The sequence below is a fragment of the Macrotis lagotis genome, chromosome 4, assembly GCF_037893015.1.
Source record: "Macrotis lagotis isolate mMagLag1 chromosome 4, bilby.v1.9.chrom.fasta, whole genome shotgun sequence".
NCBI lineage: Eukaryota > Metazoa > Chordata > Mammalia > Peramelemorphia > Peramelidae > Macrotis > Macrotis lagotis.
Genome location: NC_133661.1, coordinates 121,426,609 through 121,449,757, shown reverse-complemented (window position 1 = coordinate 121,449,757; position 23,149 = coordinate 121,426,609). Strand labels below are relative to the sequence as shown.

At 35.1% G+C, this 23,149-nt stretch overlaps 1 protein-coding gene across 3 annotated transcripts in view; it reads left to right on the top strand.

Moving 5' to 3' along the window:
• Positions 1-23,149, top strand: part of ARNT2 (aryl hydrocarbon receptor nuclear translocator 2) — a 251,591-nt gene that overhangs the window by 94,024 nt on the left and 134,418 nt on the right. For all 3 annotated transcript variants that reach the window (XM_074234004.1, XM_074234005.1, XM_074234006.1), the window contains 2 exons: positions 1,943-2,156; positions 7,686-7,899. In XM_074234004.1, the coding sequence (XP_074090105.1) occupies positions 1,943-2,156; positions 7,686-7,899 (428 nt within the window). The remainder of the gene's footprint in view (positions 1-1,942; positions 2,157-7,685; positions 7,900-23,149) is intronic.

Here is a 23,149-nt window from a genome sequence, read left to right as displayed (position 1 = left end):
CTTCTTCTCATTTGTAAATAAATATCTTGTCACAGATGGACTACATCATATTCAAACAAAGCAAATAATATGTGGGAAAGTCAGTTTGTATGACTTATCCTTAGATGCCTTACCAAATGTATTGCTAATATTCTCATTCTTATTATCATTCTCCTGATCATCTAGACTAAAATGTAGAAGTCCTCAATGGCTATCCTCTCTTTCCTGCAACATCAACTCTAAATCTTTTCAGAATATCCAGTAGATAAATCCCCATAGTTTGTGGGATTAAATCCAAACTTCTCAAGTGTCCATTTGAAACTCCCCAAAGTTTGAGGTGCTTATTCTACCTCTTTAACTTCATCCCCCAACATTGCCCAAAATAGATTTTCCTCTTTTATCCCTCATCTCAACCTACCATGTTTTCACTTTAACCTTTCTCTCATTCTATTGTTTGGCTTTAGTTGCCCTTCTCACTCCCCTTTGCCCAGCTTGATCATTTCCACCCTTCAAAGTTGATTTTATATACCACATCTTCTCCATATGGTCTTCCCTATCTACTTCTATCCAGACTGATCTTTTTTTCTCTGACCCCTTAGAGCATTTAATGTCTGTAGATCACAGATAATCATAATTGCTTCATATCTTTATTTAATTATTCCACATGTGCATGTCTTGCCTTCTTGAGTAGATTATGAATTCCTAAAAGGAAAGAATTCTATCTTAGCACTTCTTTGTATCCAACCTGGTACTTTGTGTGTAAGAGGAGCTTAAAAAATGTTCTATAGACATTAATCAAATAGAGGCAGGCACTATCCAGTTCTTTCCTGGGGTCTGCTGGTTTGCATATTTTTAAATAACCTCAGGGTGTGACTTGTGTGTAATGGTATAACTAGCAAAATAGTTCTTCAAGTTAATAAAGGATAGAATGTTAAACCAGACTCATATAGGCACTGTTTGGAGAGAACCTTATTTAAGGATTATTAGTAGTCATTAGTAGTCAGTGGCATTTCAGCCAGTTGTTGAATATCCCTTGTAATATCCTGTTTGAGATCTGTGCAAAATGTTTCTAGGCGTAGTCTTTTTCCCAGATGTCAACTTTGTATCATTCTTAGTTTAACTTTGGTCATTGGTAGACATACTTTCTCTGAACATCAAGTTAATTATCATTACTAGGAGATTGAGTATAAACATTCTGTTACTTTTACTCTGAATTTGTTAGCAAGAGATATTAGTAATTACTTTCTGGAAGATTTTATCTGATCACTTCAGTGAATCAATTTATTCAATTAATGTATAAGACATATACTTTCCTTTTGACACTAAAGAGATCTGTAATAATAAGACCTCAGTCTACAAACTATAAACTTTACAGTTCTTTGTTCAGGCCCAACAGCTTACCTTAGAACAGTTGTATAGTTGGCAGCTCAGTATTTTGTAAGTCATTGTCATTTCTTTAAATTTACTCCCAGTAGTGAAATATTTTTGTGTTCCATGTGTGAAGCCTGATTGATTAATTTTAGGCTAGTATGTATTTATGTATGTATATATGTAGCAGATTTTATCATTAAACTTACTAAGTAGGAACAATTAGAAAATGAAAATAAAAATTCAGAGAGCCAAGAACAAAATATTATAGAAACCTGTCTATATTGTTTGTGTGTGTGTGTGTGTGTGTGTGTGTGTGTGTGTGTGAAAGAGAGAGAGAGAGAGAGAGAGAGAGAGAGAGAGAGAGAGAGAGAGAGAGAGAGATAAATTAAGCATACTAAACATTTTGCACAATGTTTTTGGGGTTTTTTGGCAAACACCTCTCCCTCCCTCAAAACGCATTGTTCTTAAAATTCATCAGACCTTGATTGAATACTTTGCACTGACTAGGTGGACTTTAAAAATAAATATATTACATAGCAATACCCAGATTGATGCTTCTTTTTCCCTTCCTGATTTCTTTTTTCTCCTACAGAGAAAATCACAGCGAAATTGAGAGACGTAGGAGAAACAAGATGACCCAGTACATCACAGAGCTGTCTGACATGGTTCCCACATGCAGTGCCCTGGCTCGAAAACCAGATAAATTAACTATTCTGCGCATGGCAGTCTCACACATGAAGTCCATGAGGGGTACAGGAAACAAATCTACTGATGGAGCCTATAAGCCTTCATTTTTAACAGAGCAGGTAACACTTCCCCTCTCCCCCATTGATTTATTATTTATTTTCTTTTTCAGGTAATTCTCATATATTAGAGCAACCAAAAGAATGACATTGAGACAATACTCCTGAGACCTTGACAAATGTCCATAGTTATGGGGAAAAGGTGGTAAAGAATAGATGCAGGATGTAGGAAGAAGAACGTTCATAGAAAAATATAAAAGAAGTGAAAGAGATAAAAGGAGAACCAGGATGGAAGAATATATATATATGTGTGTGTGTATATATATGTATATGTATATGTATATATATAAACAAGGGAGAATAGAATTTAAGACAAGAAGTTACTCAGTAGTTTCAAAGACTACTGAAAAATCATTAAGAATTAAAATGAGAAAGGTTATGTCTATTGATATTTAGGTAACTGATAACTTTCTGAGGACAAGTTACAAGGATTTAAGTCAGAATAGAAGAGCTTATGGGTGTTGTGGGTTTATAACATATCTTCATGTAGGCACAGTGTTTTTAATGCTAGACAGTAAACATTAGATGTTATGAATAAACATTTTTTATTCTTTGACTTGATCAATAAAATTGTAAAAACAATCTCTGTGAACTGGTAGTAGACAGAACCTTTGTGTTCTGTATATAGTCTGGCATATTAGAGCATTCAATAAGTAATGAATATTTTAATAAATATTTAAAAAGTAATTTGATTTTCTTCTTGGCCAGCATTTTTAGTCTCTCCTTGTTGATTAGCTTTTGTGTTTTATCTTAAAAAAAACTTTATGTGACTTTGTTTCTGTTTAGTAGTTTCAGTCATATCTGATTCTTTGTGACCCTTTATTCTATTTTTTGACAAAGATACTGGAGTGGTTTGCCATTTCCTTCTCTAGCTCATTTTACAAATGAGGAAACTGAGGCAGAGAAAATTAGTGACTTGCCTAGGGTCAAACAACTAATAAGTGTCTGAGTAGTGGATTTTAGCTCAGGTCTTTCTAACTCCAGTGTTCTGTCTATTAAGCCACCTAGGTGCCTTCAGTTGACTTTATTGTCCCTTTAATTACACATCTGCTTCTGACAGCTTCACTTTCAAATGCTTCAAAGTGGATCTACACCCTCCATTTTCTCACCATCTAGGGTAATAGAAGTAACTTTGGATCACGAAACAAAGGACTTGGTCATCAATTCTCATTATGATACTTAATAACTAGGTGACTTCTAGTGAGTCACCTTTCCTTTTGGTGCCTCAGTTTTCCCATCTATAAAATAGGATTGGACTATTCCTTCCAATTCTTAAATCTCTCTTTTAGTATCCTTTTTAACCTCTCTAACATGTCTTAAAATCTTATTAAAATTATCAGAATTCTCAAACTCAAAATTTAATGATCCATCAACACAATCAGACTGGAATTTCTTATTGAAGAGTTTAACTTCATATTATACTATTATCTGTATCTTTTGCATGTTAAAGTAAAAAATGATTTACATGAGTAGAAATGCCAATGGACAATTAAAAATGGGATATGCTGGTGAAAGACTGAGCCTAGAGATGAATGAAATTCTGTATCATAGAATCTCTCCTGTGAATGTTAATATGATATAGAGGAAAGGACACTGGACTAGGAGACAAGAGGTCTGATTTTGAGTTCCTTTTATATGCCTTAATACGTAAGTTACTTCAGGTGAATATCTTAAACATCTTCCCCTTATCTGTAATATGAGGTGTGTTTGAAATAGTTTCTAGTGTACATTTTAGAAAATCCACAATTCTATTGTCCTTTTGGACTGTTTACTTAAATGTGTGTGGTTAATGATATTTTTTTCCCATGTTGAAATTCCAAAACCCAAGGAGGTTAATTGATTAAATTCTTAAGTTATAAAATTTTCTAAAGCCATTGAACTGGTCTGGACCTAGTATTTCTGACTTCAGCTCTTTAATTTATATGATCATGCATTGGAGATGGGCATTGGGAGTCACACATAACATAGAGAAGATCCTAAAGACTTTTTTTTAAGTTCTTTGCAAGGCAATGGGGTTAAAGTGACTTGCCAAAGGTCACACAGCTAGTTAATTATTTAAGTGTCTGAGGCCAGATTTGTACTCAAGTCCTCCTGACTCCAGGGCTGATGCTCTATCCACTGCACCACCTAGCTGCCCCTGATCCTAAAGACTCTTGATGGGCTAGAATGTGAGACCTAAATTTAATAAAGTAAAATTTAATAAAGGAAAATATAACCTCTTACTCTGATGGGCTCAAAAAATCATCTTCACAAATACAATATGAGGGTACTATGACCAGTTAGCAATTTATCTTAAAAAAGTTCTTCCTGCTAATCTGTGTTCAGTGTAAATCAGCCATATGAGCTAAGGAAGCTAATCCATTTTAGGCTACATTAAAAGAGGAATTACTACCAGGATTAGGGAAGTGATAATACCTCTTATCAAACTACATCTGAGACATTGTGTTCAATTCTGGAATCACACTGTAAAAAGAGCATGTGTGTGTGTGTGTGTGTGTGTGTGTAGTTATAGGTGTAGTTATACACTTACACATATACACACATATACATACACCTAGAAGCACATATATTAAACATAAAGGCCACATTTTAGAAACAATGTTGATGTCCTGGAGAATGTGAATGTCTGTATGTTTCTATGCACACACACATGCACATACACATACATCTATAGGCACACATATTAAACATGTATGCACACATTGGATTATGCTATATTACTTTATTTTATATTATATATTTTTGTTGGTGTTTTATATCACATTAAGATTTGCAAAATGCTTTACAAACATTATCTCATTTTTACTCTCACAAAAACCCTGGGAGAGGAAAGAAGACCCAGAAGGGACATGATTGTATTCAAATATTTAAAAGACTAGATCATGGAAGAGGGATTAGATTTCTTCTACTTGACTTTAGAGAAAAGAACCAGGTGAAATAGTGGAAGCTGCCTTAGCAGGTGGTTTAGGTTTTGTAAGGAAATATTTCCTCACAGTTGGATCCATCTAGATATAGAATGGGCTGCTAAAGGAAATAGTGAGCTCTCCCTTATTAGAGACCTTCAAGCAGTTGTTAAATGACCACTTGTCAGGCCTATTATAATCTTTGTCAGGTAAAAATTGAACAAGGTGGCCTCTGAATTCTCTCACAAGATTCTGTGACTCTAATTTATGAACCTAATGCTTGTTTCTATGAGAGAGGATTATTGGAAATGTGAAATACTTTGAATATGTCCTGAAATAGAGATAGGCTCTGAAATAATCTGAAATACTTTTTTGATTGATAAATTGCTGAATCAAATAAGAGATATAAAAATAATAATGAAATGAGACCTTTCCTCAAGAAGCTTATAGAACTTCCCTTTTAGGGGCGTCTCGGTGGCGCAGTGGATAGAGCATCAGTCCTGGAGTCAGGAGTACCTGGATTCAAATCCAGTCTCAGACACTTAATAATTACCTAGCTGTGTGGCCTTGGGCAAGCCACTTAACCCCATTTGCCTTGCAAAAACCTAAAAAAAAACCAAACAAACCTCCCTTTTATGGAGAACCTTGTCATTAAATACAGTCATCAAAGTGTTTTGGCTTTAAATAAGCCTCCCTATGAACCTTACAACTATACCAGAAATGAAGTCTGTGACCTCTATTCCTTGAATAACTGATTTATTTAATCCAGATTGTTCCTCAAACGAACTTCCAGTGTTTATCTTGCTTCTTCTTATCAATTGGCCTATCTTTGTTTCTATTTTTGACATAAGATATAGTATATAGCCAAATGCCTATTTGTTAAAATAACGATTCTCCTTAAGCTGTAACATTGTTTGAATTCATACCACATATTCCAATTTAACTGAAATTAGTTATCATATTTTACAAAATAAAACTTTAATTAATGCAAATCTGAATATATGCCACCTCTTCATAGTGATTCATTATGTTCACTAACCTTAACTTGGCAGAAAAATCTGTAGGCAATACTTATATATACATATATATATATATTATATATATATATATATATATATATAGTAGACAAGCAAATAAATACATTGTAATGAAGCCCTTATTCACATTCCTGATATAGAATCTGATTATACATAGGAATATTAGTCAGATTCATTTGCATATATGTTGTCTGAGCTTCTTAAACCAAATAACAATAACATCCTTACCTTGCATTAGGAAGGAAACTGTTCGTCATTCCTCTGCTGTTTACACAGTATAAATTGAGTTCAGGGAAACTGATTTAGTGCCATTCAACCCTCCCTAAGATGATGTGTGGTATTCTGCAAATAATTGATTCCACACAACTTCCTGTTTTCATCCAAAAATAGTTTTACCACTAAGATCTAAGAAGCAATTTAGGGTATTCCATTTCTCCAGGTATTATCTATATGAAGCATTTTACTATAGTGGTATTAGGAACTCTGGACTAAAAAAATCAGGAAAGATAGTAGTCCTGGCTCTTGCCTGTCTGCTGAATGAATTGAGAGTGACCTTCAATTTCTCACACATAAATTGGGGGGTCATAAGACTATTGTGAAAATTAAAGAATTTTGGAATGACAGTGCTGAAAGAGAACTTAGAGATCATTGATTACAGGCAGTCCCCTTATTTTATAACCAAAAGAACCAAAGTTCAGGGGGGGGGGTGACCTGTCCCAGTCTCTACAATAAGTTAGTGGCAAAGCCATAACTGAGATCTTGAAATCAAAAATTTAGACCTAGAAAGGATCTCAGAGGTCATCTCCAATCATGTCATTTCCCAGATAAGAAAACAGATGCCCAAGTCTTCCTGACTCTAGCTTGCACAATCCATCTAGTATACTAAACTGCCTTTCAATGGAATAGAACACTTTTGATTTTCAATATGGTACTTCTTCTGCTGTAGCAGAGATAATAAATGAGAATAAGGGCCTTGTGAAATTAAAAAAAAAACACCATACAATCAGAGGGAATTGCTTTTAAATTATTACTGCTGTTGTTAAGTTATTATAAGGACAAAGATTCAGCCTGGGAAGAACAGGAAGAAGATACAAAACAAAGGTGCAAACCAGAGTGAGAAACAGCATGGCCAACAGTTGGCAAGCAGATGTACATATGGGCCTTCCTTCTTCGGTTACTCTTGGCATATGCTGCTCTTGTAACACTGATACTATTTGAATATTCACAAAAAGACAGTGTTGCTATTATGAACAGGATCAGTACTAGGAATAGGTGTATGAGACTCTTCTGTTATCAATCAATTAATAGTGAGTCAATAATCATTTCTTAAAGGCCTTCTATGGGTCAGGTGATGTGTGAATTGTGTCCCAAGTTCCTAAAAGAACTTTGCTTAAAAGGGAATGGGAGTGGAGGAAAACAAATCACTTGTCTCCTTTTCTAAACAAATTTGAGTGGTGCATGCATCCATCTATTGGAATATTCCCACAAATAAAGTGGCCATAACATAACCACCAGACAATCAAAGACAGAGAGAAAAGTGAGTTTGCATTTGTATTTGCTTTTTGTTCCTAATTGTAATCTCTTCTTCCAAGGAACTAAAACATCTCATTCTCGAGGCTGCTGATGGATTTCTGTTTGTAGTTGCTGCTGAAACTGGGAGAGTTATCTATGTGTCTGATTCTGTCACACCAGTCCTGAACCAACCCCAATCTGAATGGTTCGGTAGTACCCTCTATGAACAGGTTCATCCAGATGATGTGGAAAAATTGAGAGAGCAACTATGCACTTCTGAAAACTCAATGACAGGTCAGTGATCTCTACAGTATTTTCTTTTCATATAATTCCTTCTATGTGAGACTTGTTTTACCAATCAGTACTAGTTACAAGGAAGGACAGAGTAACCCAAAACTACTTCTAGCTTAAGATCTGATTTAGATTGGATGTTTTGCCATCACTTGGGTTTGTGAATTCCATGCTTTCACCCTCTTCATGTTGCAGGTATTTTATTTTTCTGAACAATGATATCATTTGGTGATAGAATTGTAATAATAGTTACTTAGTATAAAGAAAAGATCATAATGTCATAGATTCAGACATTAAAGGTCATTGTATCTAAACCCTTTATTTTGGAGATAAGTAGACTGTGATACAGAGTAATTTAATGACTTATCCAGTATCATGAAGCTAGAAAATAGGTAGAATTCAAACTTGAGTCTTCTTAATTCCATATCTAGTGGTCTCTGCACTATGCTAACTAGTTGCCTTTTTATGAAGGAGATTCATATTTTATCTGTGATGAAGATCCCAATAGGGCTTAGCTGCAGGAGTATACAAAAATAGAGCATAGTAAAGAATATTAAATGGCATATAAATAGCACATATGCTACTAATATGTCAACTTTGGGGGGGAAACATTTACAAGGCAATAGGGTTAAGTGACTTGCTCAAGATCACACAGCTAAGTAAGTATTAATTCTTTGAGACTGGATTTCAACTTAGGTCCTCCTGACTCCAGGGCCAGTACTCTATCCACTACACCACCCCCTAACTTTCTTAAGGAAACAAACCCGTTTTAATAATTGATGCAATTATCACTAATCATGAAGATTCAGCCATGAATGAACAACAACATAATTTTATATTAAGAAGATAGAACTTACATCATCTTACCTCAATGACCTTTTCTATCATTTGAACCTTATAAGTCTCTGTCTTACAGTGACTTTTACAGCAGTTATTTATATTACACTGACTACTATATAGTACCTCTCAGTCAGCCCGTCAACATTTATTAAGTGCCTACTAGGTGCCAGACTAAAGACTAAGGATAACAAAGAAAGAAAAATGGCAAACCATCCTCTCAATGGGAGAGACAACAGAATAATTTGGAGAATTTGGAGAAGACACTGATCTCTATCTTCAGCCTCTAAAGCAAAAGAGTATATCTTTTTCCTCACCCCCATTCTTCATAATTAAGGACACTGCCAAACCAGAGATCATGGTCATTGACATTGTGGAATTTGAAAAATCTGATGAGAGCAGTACTGTTGATTGAAATAATGTACCCACCCAGGAAGACATAATTGGAGAAGATACAATAACTATCTTCAGATACTTGAAAGGGAATAAGATAGAGGAGATAGAGATTTTTCTTGTTCCAGAGTAGAAGACTTAAATAAGTGGGAAGAAGTTACTTGGAGGAAGATTTCAACTCAATATGAGGAAGATCTTTCTCATAATTCAAGCTGTGCAACAACAGAGTGAGATGCTTCTTGGGGTGGTAAATTCTCTGTCCCAAGGAATGTTCAAGGAGAGATTTCATGGACAGCTCTTTAGGATTCTGTAAGAGGGAAGTTAGTTTAGATCAGTGATGTCAAACTCAAATAGAAGAAGAGTCATTAAGCTATATATAAGGATCCCTATTGACTTAGAAAACTATGCATGTTTTTATGTCAATATTATTAACTATTATAACATCATTTTACAATTGCTAATTGATATTGTTTTATATTATTACAATTATTAATATTAATTCATATATTACCATAATAACACATTAAAATACAATAGGAACTATATCTTAGTATAGTTTGAATCACACTCAAGAGTGTGGGCCACCTGTTTGATACCACAGATCCAGATGATTTCTAGTCTTTTTGAACTCTCATTTTTTGTGTTCTGTAAAACTTCATGTCTTAGAAAAGTTTAAAAAGCAATATGCAAATATAGAGCATTTATTACTGAGATCAGGGATATTAATGAAATGTTATTCTCCAGATAAGATCTTTAAAAAGATGAAGACAGCATAGCATTTATACAGAACCCTTCAACTTAGCTTAATTATTAAATAGCTATAAATAAACTGTATGGATTACCATAAACTACATAGATACAAGCTTCCTATTACTCCTTGAACCCAGATCAGAAAATCTGTTGGAAATCTGTATTTTAGCATAATAAGAATAGTTATAATGAAGTAGTCTTACTTAACTCTGCAGATAATCACATTTCTCTGTCATAGCACTGTGTGGATAACACATTTTTAAAAAAATATTTGAAAACATTTATCATTGTTTCAAGTGCTAGCACAGTTCAGTAAGTGCCATTCAGAAAGGGTGTAATGCATGGAAGTAGAACCATGTCAAACCACAGGGCATCAATGATCAGCTGGTGATACCATTAGGTATCCTCTCCTATTCATCTTCTCTTCTTTTAACTAAGCTGAGACTATCAGAATAGCTCTTTTTTTAAGGTTTTTGCAAGGCAAATGGAGTTAAGTGGCTTGCCCAAGGCCACACAGCTAGGTAATTATTAAGTGTCTGAGACCAGATTTGAACTCAGGTACTCTTGACTCCAAGGCCGGTGCTTTATCCACTACGCCACCTAGCCGCCCCCAGAATAGCTCTTAACAAAGTCTATAGGCCAGGTTTCTTACTGACTATGATGTGTTCTAGCTGGTATCATTTTTCTCCTGTTCAGCCATGACACCCCATCATACAAATATTCACTTTGCCTCCCCCTATAATAATGTCATGCTAAAATATGAATAATACTAACAGTTGAGTTATATATGATGTATATGGATATATACTATATACACATATATAGTATACATATAAATGTTTTGTTGTGTCTTGATTCATATGTGTACTTCCTTGCCTGAAAAAGTCTTCATTAACCTTAATAGAAATTATTGATAAAGAGGGTATAGCACCTCTAAAAGTTTCTTGAGAGTATAACAGTATTTTTATAACAAATAATTTGAAACAAAGTCATTGTTTATTGATGAAGAATAAATGAATAAACTATGGAGCATAAATATGATGGAATATTACTGGTAGGGTTGAATACCAATATACATGTTAAATAATAAATATGAAGATTACTTGAAGCAACTGGCAGTGTTTATCTTAGAGAAGGGAAGATTTAAGGATGACTTGATACCTCTCTTCAGAAATTTGAAGGGTAGGTAGGAGTAATTTGTTCTCTTTGTCCAAGCAGAAAGAACCAGGAGCAATCAGTAGAAATCACAGAGGCAAATTTTAGCTCTCTGTCATCAAAAAACTCCTATACCATTGGAGCTGACCAAATGTTAAGACTTGGTAAGTGGTGGATATCCCTCTCTGGAGGGCTTCAAGAAAAACTGAATGATTACTTGTTGAGTAGGTGAGAATAGAGATTTCTTTTAGATATGTTTTGAATTAGATGACTATTGAGATCCCTTTCCACTAAATTTCTGTGATTCTGTCAATACAGCAGTATATTGCTTGCTAATGGATAGCATTCCATACTTGAAAATTGATAAAAGACATTTATCCAAATGTAAATTTGGAAATATACAAAAAAAGAACATTTAACTGGAGAAAGACATTCATGTCTAAAGCCTTCTGCATTTTTTTATTATGACTTATTTCCCTTCCCCTTTATTTTAATGGGATCCATTTATCATTAAGCTCCATGGAGTACAAAAAGATATTTTTTTTCTTGCCAACAGTAGTATCTGTGGAATCCTGGAAAAAAAACTCCTTGGTGAACCCATACTATGGAATCTACTGAGAAAACATAGAATGATTCATGCTGGGCATTATCAGACTAGGTACCAAAGTAATTGGTATAAGTATTAAATTTTCTAGTCATTCAAAATGCTTTCTTGGTTTTAAAATAGTTAAGGCTAAATTTCGTAGACAAAGGGGCTATTTATAACAATAGAAGCATAAGGTACCTCCATAATATCAACAATTTGTAAATGATATTTAGGAAAGCTCCATATCAAACTTTGCTCCCTTTTCCATGGTTTTTCCTTTTCCTTTTATTGAAATACTGTATTTTAGTGAAAATACTGTATAGCAAAGAGAAACTTGTCTCACAAAATCAGAAGCTTTCAAAACTGAAGCTCTTTTATGTAAATATCTTCAACATATACATCGATATTCAACCCTCTGTCAAATTGTTCCAGATTCTGCCAAAGTGGGAATTCCACACCCACTCTCCAGATGTTCAGGCAAAATCAAATTAAACATTACCAATGAAAACACCAGAAGAATAAATACAGGCAAGACTGAAATGGGAAAGCATATGTGTTCCAGTAAATACTACATAAGAGCAAGATGTGCTCAGTACTGTCATCTTTTCAATAAAATGAGCCTTTGTATCCTTAAGGCCGACATCAATCGGCTTAACAAAAGCCCAATTTCTATACTACATCTGATTAGCCAATCAAGTTATGCCAGTCAAATCAAGACTATACTGAGCTGTTCTGATTATTCAGTAATTTTAAAGTTGCTATTATGTATAGAAAAAGAGCAATATTTTAGGTATCTGAGTAGAGAGGAGGAGAGAAAAGGGTGAAAAGTTTTGATAGCACATGGTTCTTATCCTCTTGTAGGTTACTGTGATAAATAATGGTTAAGAAAAGGTCAAACAGTCAAAATTCTCAATACCAAAGGATTTCAGAATTCTTATTTACACAATTCATATGCATGATCCTGTTATGATTGGCTGTCTTGATCTCTCTGTGAGTTGTGAGGCCAAAGTACAGATATGCTTTTAGCACTGAATCAGAGTCTTTGACTGAGACAAATTCCAATCTCTGATAACAATTAAGAGTAGGAAACTGGTGAGAAATTTTAAGCTGACTTGCAGTTCTGCTCATTTAAATTTCAACAGCTTTTATCTTTCTCTCAACAGGCCAAAGATGGTGTAATACACTGTTTTGATTTTTCTCCTACACATGTGTAAGAGAAGACCAAAATGTTACTCTGGATAGTTGCTGCTACTGCTAAATTTTTCTGTAATAGTTACTAAAAGACTTTGCATTTGTATAAACCTTACAGCTAAAGCACTTTGACATGCATTTAATATCACTCAGTCATCATCATAATCCTGTGAATTATTACAGGTTCATCATTTCATACACATCCCTCTCCTAAATACATTTTATAAAGTCACATGAGGAAACAGGCTTGGAGAGAATAATAGACTTACTCAAGATCAAACAGATGAAAGAGGCATAAATAGAATCCAAGTCTTCTTACTACTAGGTCAGAATCTCTCAATGATCTACTAGACTTACTTTGTCTAGGTCTCCTATATGTTCTTATCTCCCTTTATATTGGTTGGATTATTCTTTTTTTACTTATTTATTTTCATTCTGGGAAGCAATCAGGGTTAAGTGATTTACCCAGGATCACAATGCTAGTAAGTATCTGAGGCTGGATTAGAACTCAGTTCCTCCTGATTCCAAGACTGGTGTGCTAGCTACTGTGCTGCCTAATTGCCCCAGTTGGATTGTTTTAGTAAATTCTGAAAAGTAGCATTCAGCAAGACATATCAAATTGTTTTGTTTTGATTTCTCTATTCTCTTTCTTTTTTTAAATTTATTTTTATTAAAGATGTTATTTGAGTTTTACAATTCCCCCCATCTTACTTCCCCCCCCCATGGAAAGCTATTTGTCAGTCTTTACTTTGTTTCCATGTTGTACCTGGATCCAAATTGAGTGTGTGGTGAGAGAGAAATCACTTCCTTAAAGAAGAGACAAGAAGTCTAAGAGGTAACAAGATCAGACAGTAAGATATCAGTTTTTTTCTAAATTAAAGGGAATAGTCTTTGCACTTTGTTCAAACTCCACAGCTCCTTATCTGGATACAGATGGCACTCTCCTTTGCAGACAGCCCAAAATTGTTCCCGATTGTTGCACTGATGGAATAAGCGAGTCCTTCAAGGTTGAACATCACCCCCATGTTGCTGTTAGGGTGTACAGTGTTTTTCTGGTTCTGCTCGTCTCAATCAGCATCAGTTCATGCAAATTGCTCCAGGCTTCCCTGAAATCCCATCCCTCCTGGTTTCTAATAGAACAATAGTGTTCCATAGCATATATATATACCACAGTTTGCTAAGCCATTCCCCAATTGAAAGACATTTACTTGATTTCCAATTCTTTGCCACCACAAACAGGGCTGCTATAAATATTTTTGTACAAGTGATGTGTTTACCCTTTTTCATCATCTCTTCAATATATAGACCCAGTAGTGGTATTGCTGGGTCAAAGGGTATGCACATTTTTGTTGCCCTTTGGGCATAGTTCCAAATAACTCTCCAGAAAGGCTGGATGAGTTCACAGCTCCACCAACAGTGTAATAGTGTCCCAGATTTCCCACATCCCTTCCAACAATGATCATTATCCTTTCTGGTCATATTGGCCAATCTGATAGGTGTGAGGTGGTACCTCAGAGAAGCTTTAATTTGCATTTCTCTAATAATTAGTGATTTAGAGCAATTTTTCATATGGCTATGGATTGCTTTGATCTCCTCATCTGTAAATTGCCTTTGCATATCCTTTGACCATTTGTCGATTGGGGAATGACTTTTTGTTTTAAAAATATGATTCAGTTCTCTGTATATTTTAGAAATGAGTCCTTTGTTGGAATCATTAGTTGTAAAGATTGTTTCCCAATTTACTACATTTCTTTTGATCTTGGTTACAGTGGTTTTATCTGTGCAAAAGCTTTTTAATTTAAGGTAATTGAAATCATCTAATTGGGTTTTGGTGATGTTCTCCAACTCTTCTTTAGTCATAAACTGCTCCCCTTTCCATAGATCTGACAGGTAGACTAGTCCTTGATCTTCTAATTTGCTTATAGTATTGTTTTTTTATGTCTAAGTCCTGTAACCATTTGGATCTTATCTTGGTAAAAGGTGTGAAGTGTTGGTCTAATCTAAGTTTCTTCCATACTAACTTCCAATTTTCTCAGCAGTTTTTATCAAAGAGGGAGTTTTTATCCCAATAGCTGGACTCTTTGGGTTTATCAAACAGCAGATTACTACAATCATCTCCTGCTTTTACCCCTAGTCCATTCCACTGGTACACCACTCTATTGCTTAGCCATCTCTATTCTCTTTCTTTAAAAACTCATTTGTTTTCACTGTCAATTACTCTCAATGTTGTTGACTCTGAAATTTATTTCTTCATTTTTTCCCTCTTACATAAGTTTTACCTCAATATTTCTTACTCCTAGACATTTCTATATGATGTAATGTAAATGAAGTGTAAAGGAGTAATTTTTACCCAACTTTTACTTTCACCTGTCATTCTATTTTTTCCACTCTTCTCTCTTCCCTTCCCCCTCCCTAATTTTAATTTCCAACTTTCCCGTTAATAAATGGTGCTATTATTCCTTCCATCCCTTTTTTTTCCTATCTAAATCCTATTCCTATTTTAAGGCCCATCCCAACCTCTAGCTCTATGAAATGTTCTGTGATCCCTCTAGTTTAACATATTCTCTTTCTTCTGCAAAATACCATGGTGCTTATCATCTATACCACTCAATCATTTAATTTTGAACTATCATTAAGATTATCTAACCTTTTTTTTCTTTTACCATGTTCTTCCCATATTGTTCCAGGTTTGTTTTTTTTTTTTTGATCATTCAGTAAAGATTTTAAGTACTTGCTAAGTACAGAAACAGATCATTATGTGAGGTACAGAAGCAAGGAAGGATGAAGGTTTAGTTTTCTATCCTCCAAATAAATAAAAACCCACTTGAAGTCATGGAACACATCTTCTATATCCCTGTGCCATATAGCATCAAACACATTACTGAACACATAATACTTGGCTTTCTTCAGTAATTCTAACTTAATTAAATTGTATAATAGTTTTCTCCTTAATGGAGTCCTCTTTTTTTAACATGCTGAATAAAGGGAATAAAAAAATCCTACTTAACTGTTGAGCTTTTAATCTTAACACTAAATGCCTTTTCCTTTACTTGGTAAGCAGAGCAAATAAGATTGAATAAGCAATCCATAGTTCTTATATAACCATTGTCTCTGCAGTGGGGAAATCCAGTGAAGTAGTTCTAACTTGAATGACTGACCTTGAATTTAAACTGAAATAACAACTGAACTTGAATATACTTACATCAACCCCCCTTTGTTGTTCATTGTTTCAGTTGTGTCCCATTCTATGACCTCATCTGGTGTTTCTTGACAAACATACTGGATTGATTTGCCAGTTCCTTCTCCAGCTCATTTTACCAATGAGAAAACCGAGTTAAATAGGGTTAGGTGACTTATCCAGGGTCATGAGTTAGAAAATGTCTGAGACCAGATTTGAATTCAGGAAGATAAATCTTTCTAACTCCAGGCCTGAAACTATCCACTGCACCATCCAACTGCCCTATAAACCAGTCCTTTAGATCATACACACCAACAAAGCATTCTTAGGTGCCCCAGCTCTAATCAAGAGATTTATGCTTCCTTTTGAATTTATTTTGCTTTAGCCATAGATTAAAGTGTTCTAGTTTTTTTCTTCCTTTATGACACTGCATCACATACTCTGTAAGTATCCCAAGAGAAGAGGGCACCTACGAAATAGTGGGTTTCTGTTCAGTGAAATGCATGAAATGTGACTTGAGATTAAGAAAGCCAACAAACCCAAGAGGAGTTACAAATTTGCATGAAACATTTGTGCTGCTTCAGAAGTGGCTGTACACCAGTGTGATGGAGGCTGGTACTGATGAATCATTTTCTTTCTAGTGGCAACAGAGCTAGGTTCTTTGTTTGTTTGTTTGTTCTTTCTTCTTTTTCTCCTTCTGGTGTCTATGCATGACTCCTATTCCAAGATATTGGAAATGTTTGTCATTTTCTACCTCTATGACAACCTGGCAATCAAGATTCCTACATGAAAAAGAAAACCTAAGTTTCTTCGTTTTTGAACACAACTATTGGAAAAGCTCTTGAAGTTCACCAAATGACTTGGAACCCAATTTTTCTTATTCTATGGCACAACAATCAAAAGTCCATCAGATCAATATCTTCAATTAATTCTTTTTGAGAATAAAATCTCAAGGACCATTAAAAGAAGTATTTTTTTTTAATAATGAAGTAGCTTTTCCCCAATTTCTAGTGAGCAGGAAGATAAGTCATCACAGTGGAATGAATGTGTGCCTTCAGTTTACTGAGAGACATCATGATGCAGTTCTGGATTAAGAGTAAAAGACCTGGAATCTCTTCTAGCCTTAGAATGTCCATTTACTAGCCATGTGTTCCTAGGCAAATACTTTACCCTATTTTGCTTTGAAATACTTTGCTCTTTGATTTGACATGGGTACTATACTCAACAGGATAGATAGTAATTCATCCTTGCTTTCTTATTTTGGGAAATTCATGAACAGTATTTTTTTTGCAAGGCAGTGGGGTTGAGTGACTTGCCCAAGGCCAAACAGCTAGGTAATTATTAAATGTCTGAGGCCGCATTTGAACTCAGGTACTCCTGGCTTCAGGGCCAGTGCTCTCTCCACTGAGTCACCTAGCCTCCCCTATTTTGGGCACTTTATAATAAACTAGCCTTAACTTGGGATAACCAGGCCAAGCTGATAGCTCAGGTTCAGGACTGTAATAAATAAAAACTTGTAGGTCTTTCATCAATTTGCAAATGGGGGGTTGTTTAATCTATTAAATTTAAATGGTACTCAGTAAGGATAAAGCAGTTGTTTTGGAATACAGGGTCCCTTCATATCCATGTAGAAACAAAGCTGATCAACAGAACTTCCAGTTCTGAAGAGCACTAACTCCATGTGGACTGACTGTGTCTATGCCCCATGGTGACCAGGAAGTCAGTCAGTGGTGACAGGCTTAGCCTCCTGATTTAAGTCTTAGGTCAACTTCCTTACCTTTTATGGCAGGGAGTCCTGGTGGATATTGCTATCACTACACAATCTTGTTCATGTCTTCCCATGTATTCACCATAGTGGCTTCATGTCTTTGGGTGAAGATTTTCCTTTACATTGCTTAGCATTGGGTGAATATCAAAGGAGTTTGATTGTCCATTGATTATTCCTCTTTCATGTTACATGATTACCCCACTTAGTAGGAACCTAATAAATAAATGTTGAGGATGCTAGGTGGCACAGTGGATTAGGAGGACTCATCTTCATGACTTCAAATCCAGCCTCAGACAGTTATTAGCTGTGTGACCCTGGGCAAGTCACTTAAACCTGTTTGCCTCATTCTTTCATCTGTAAAATGAACTGGAGAAGGAAATGGCAAACTGTTCCAGTAACTTTTCCAAGAAAAACCCAAAGGGGATCACAAGGAGCCTGACATGACTGAAACAAATGAACAATAACAAAAATAAATGATTATCAAATGACTAAGTTTTATTTTCCTCATTTGTAACATAAAGATAATGTTAATTGTTTTTCCTTTCCTTCACATGATTGCTGAGAAAATGAAATGAAGCCAGGTAATGAAAGCACTTAGAAAGCTACAAAGTTTATACCAATCAAGATGTTATTCTTATAATCTTAAATGCTACATTAACAACTGAATAATGAAGAGATGCCTGCCATAAAATTAATGGTATTATACTTTGTGAGTGAAAAGTTGTACAAAAACCTTGTGGCCAAAAACAACTGCACTGAGTCACTCAGCCAATACTTTCATAGCTCCAAGAAACTCAATGCCTTTGTGTAGATGTAGAGATGCGAAACTGAAATACAATGAATTTATTTTGACCTGCAGGCATCCTCCCATTTCTGCTTTAGGCCTGGAATGAGCTCTAGAGTTCTGGAAATTTCCATGGAAATAATTGTAATTTGAGGCCATCCAGGGGAAATATTGAGCCACTTGTGACTGTGAGCCACATCTGGACAGAACTTACACTTCACAGGAACCTCACAGAGTTGTTTGGAAGCCTAGACCAGCCCCACAGTTAATACCATAGTCATAGAATTAGTAATCAACTTGAGTTGGAACAGCTTTTAATACCCAGAGCTATTCCTAGCTCCTGGCTTATAGACCTTGATGAAGGGATGGGCATATACTGAACTGATCATTTGAAATTAAATTATTAAGAACTATCATCTTCCTTCTCCACTCTCTATTAAATTTATCAAAGTGGTCACCATATGCAAAACATTTTATTAGATATTCTTTGGCATAGTACTGGCTAGTTAAAGGCCTAGCAATATGTATTCTTTGTGCTTTCTGATACTGTATAATACATGAGTTTCTAGTATATTTTTCCCCTTAGAGTTTCTAGGGTATAGTGGGAAAACAGAAGAGAAAGTATACCTGTATGTTTTGTAACTGCTCAAAGGTCCTAAAGTTGGGGGGGGGAGGCAGGGAAGACAACAATTACCTTGCCTTTGGACAAATCAGATTAGTTATCCAAAGTTTACCTAGGAAAAAGAAGGATTGAAATGTAGCTTTGAATTCAAATCTCAGGTAGGTATTGGTACACACATCATAAAGTATGCCAATTATTAGGCAGTCTTTTCAGGCAATAGGGAATTGAACTTAGTCATGAAAGTTCAGATTCCTCACTCATAAGACAAATCCACAGGACATTTTATCAGTGTTGAGATCATCATTTTAATATATTCTCTATCTCTTATTCCAGCATAGTAGAGAACCCAAGCACAGATTCCTGCCTCATTGTATGTCACATTGACTAATGACTGAACCAAAGAGGTCATAGATTTATAGGATCATAGACTTAAAATCAGAAGGAACCTCAGAGATTGTCTAGTCTAATTTATATTGTATTGAAACTAAGACTCCGTGAGAGTAAATGACTTGTCCTTGGTTATACAAATAGTAAATATCAAAGGCAAAATTTAAACTCCATTGCTCTTTGCAATGTACCAAGATAGTTGTGGCCACAAGGGCCCCACCAAACAAATACAGACAAACACAAAGAAATTCTAGATTGCCATAATTGAGCCACTGTGATAATCACTGTGATCCCAGCAACATCAAAGTCTTTCTCATATGCTAGCCAATTTGTTCTTAAAAATATCTAAAAATCATGACTTTTCAAATAGATTAGGAACATATAATACCTTTATCATGAATTCATGACTTCTGGGTCTGATAAAGCTATTTTGACAAGAAAATTATATTACAGATGGGCCCTTGAAGCTTAGAACCAGTGATAGCAAGAATGTATGTGACCAGTAGTAATATAGTGGTTAGATGGCTGCACCTGGAGTCATGAAGACCCTTCAACTCTGACCTCAGACACTTACTAGCTGTGTAACTCTGGACAAGTTCCTGATACCTCTTTACCTCAATTTCCTCATCTGCAAAATGAGCTGGAGAAGGAAATGGTAAACCACTCCATTGTCTCTGCTAAGAAAATCCCAAATGAACTCACTAAGATTTATACATGACTCAAAAATGACTGCAACAACAAAGGCTACTGTTCAGAATAAAACCCTCAGTGGAGAGTTGGTAGGGAAAAAATCTATCTCAGATGGTTTGGTCACCTGACTGTGTGATTGTTGACTGTGGATCATTCAATAGGGATGGACATCAACTTCAGTGAAAATCCCATAACTAAAATGCTACCAAAATTTATTTTATGAACATTTTAGAAAACCACCTCATAATGACCCTTTTGGTACTCTTCAGGGTTCTACTATGCAAGTTCATAAATATTATCTTTTCATTTGGTTTATCAGTGGACCTTTTAAGTCAGAGTATATAGAAATTTATATGGGATTTGGAAACAAAAGACATGGATTTAAATCCTTCCCCATTTTTCTGTGTGATCTTGGGCACTTTGATTCATTCCTTTGGGCTAAAGGTCTCCTCCTATCTAAAAATGAGAGGATTTTCCAAGAAGATCTATAAAGTCCAAATTAAATCAGTTAATCAATAGACATTTATAAACACTTACTAGATGCCAGAAACTATGATAAACACAAAGAATTCAAAAAATCAAATAGTCCCTTTCCTTATAAAACTTACATTTTAATAAAAGAAATATATAATCAATAAATCATATAAAATGCATGTGTGAAGCACTGGATTTACAAAAAGAAACAAAAGAAAATCCTTGCTCACAAGGACTTTACAATCTAATGGGGGGGTATTTTTAAGAACTAATTTTCTAATTCTTTTATTCTGCTTATGTTGTCAAGTTACTTTACAAAATCATGTTTATTGCTTGAAATAGTAATGGGGTATTTTAATGAAAGAAAAACACATCTATTTGACTTAGGTATTTTGGGAAACTGCCCAATTATACAGTAACACTTAAGCAACAGATAATTGCATTTTAAAATTGGTTTACAGAAGGTGCTTGGAATGTGTGTATCAAATGGAATTTAAATTGCTATCATTTTGGTAACCTTCCTGCTGATTTTTCTCACTAGAAGTTGTAGCCTACTTAGATCTGTTATCCCAGATGTTTGCTGGAGCCAGTTCATTTTCATTCTTAAATATTTACACAACTTGCTTTGTTTTGTTTTACTGCATACAAAGCATACTAACATTGTCGGACCGTTTATATTTTTCTCTCATATTTTAGATCTAAAAATATTTCACGAATTCTAGACGTAGATTTCCAGCCAAGGCTGCTATTCCCATTATCATTCTAGTATCGTAGCAGATAAAGGCAGCAGAACAGTGTTCGGACAAACATTACCAGGTTCAAGGAGAGTTGTCTCTCTCTGCACGTCTGAAGAACTGGCACAAACTGGAGGATAGATGTGTTAAGCAAATAGCTGCTTTTTCTTTTTTCCTATTAACCTGGAAAGGTTATTATTTTTAAAATTGGTTTTTCAACTTTTAAATTCAACAATTTTTCTTACCACCAGGCCCTGGTAAAGGAGTGAAAGAGTTGAGGCTGCTCTTGAAAAGGAAGTAGATAAATAACCTTTTCCCTGAAGAAAACCATAGTGTTATTGTGGGAAGATCTCTGAGGTCAGGTCCAATCCTGGTCCAGCTAGTTGCTTCCTTTCTTTGTGACCTAGTTTAAGGCACTTTACCTTTTAGGCCACTAGAGCCAGGTAGATCTGACTGAGTTCAAATACAGCCTTAGACACATATTAGTTGTGTGATCCTGAGCAAATAACTTAACTCTTGTCTGCCCCAGTTTCCACATCAGGAAAATGAGAATAATATTAATAACACCTACCTCAGCAGGGTTGTTGTGAGGATCAAATGAGATAATAATTTAAAAATGATTAGTATAGTGCCTAACATATAGTAAGCACTAGAAAAGTATTAGCAACTATTATTATTAAATGAGATAATAATTGTAAAATACTTAGCTTATAAAATGACTTAGCCATATAATAAATGCCATATAAATGTTAGCTAAAATGAGTAGGTTGGACTGGATTGACCCTCAGTCCCCACCCAAGGCTAAATCCTATAAGACTTGCTTTTGAACAGTGCACAAAGATTGTTCTCATTTACTCTGAAGTCACAGGAAAGAACACAAGGGTGGAGGACAAGGGATGAAGGAGAGGTCAAAGTTCTGCCTTTGATCACCTGTGTATCCTCATGAATAACAACCCATCTCACAGTCTTGCTGTGATGATCAAAATATATGAGTATCCTAGGTTTAGAACTGGAAAGGATATTGGTGCTCCTCTATTCCAAGACCTTGTTTTAGATATTAGAAAAATGAGGTTCAGAGAGGTCAAGGGTCACACAGGTAGCCAGAGACTGAGTTGAGAATTGAATCTAGGTCTTCTGAATCAAAATGAACTGTTCTTTCTATTACAATATACAACTTGCCACTTTAATATGCTATAGAAATATGAGTAGTTTCTATAATAGTTGTTGAGTAGTCACTGTAATAGCTGTCTCACTGTTAATGTAAATGGAGAGGAGAAATGAGGGCACATTTACTTTTGAGTGAGATCATTGTTGATTTTCTGGTATCAAAATAAGAATCATGACTCAGGTCTTATTCCATTATCTCAGGATTTTTGGTGACATGTACATTGCACCCAAGCATTCTAGCTGGACTGTGTCACCTCACCAGGTAGAATGTTGACCATATCAGATAGTTTTGTTGTTTCATGGTCCTAATTTGACATGTTGAATCAAGCTTGCCTAATTTCCCTTGTGCAGCTTTTATTCTATTCAGTCACATTCTGTCTCATTAGTGATATTGTGGTCCCATGAATGCATTTATTTATTGGTCATTTCATTACTATATTGTTAAATGGATTCAGTTTATACTATCTGGGTTTTTAAATAATCATTATGCTTTAATGGAAAGGAAGGACAGTTTGGAATAAGGAGAGCTTTGTATGA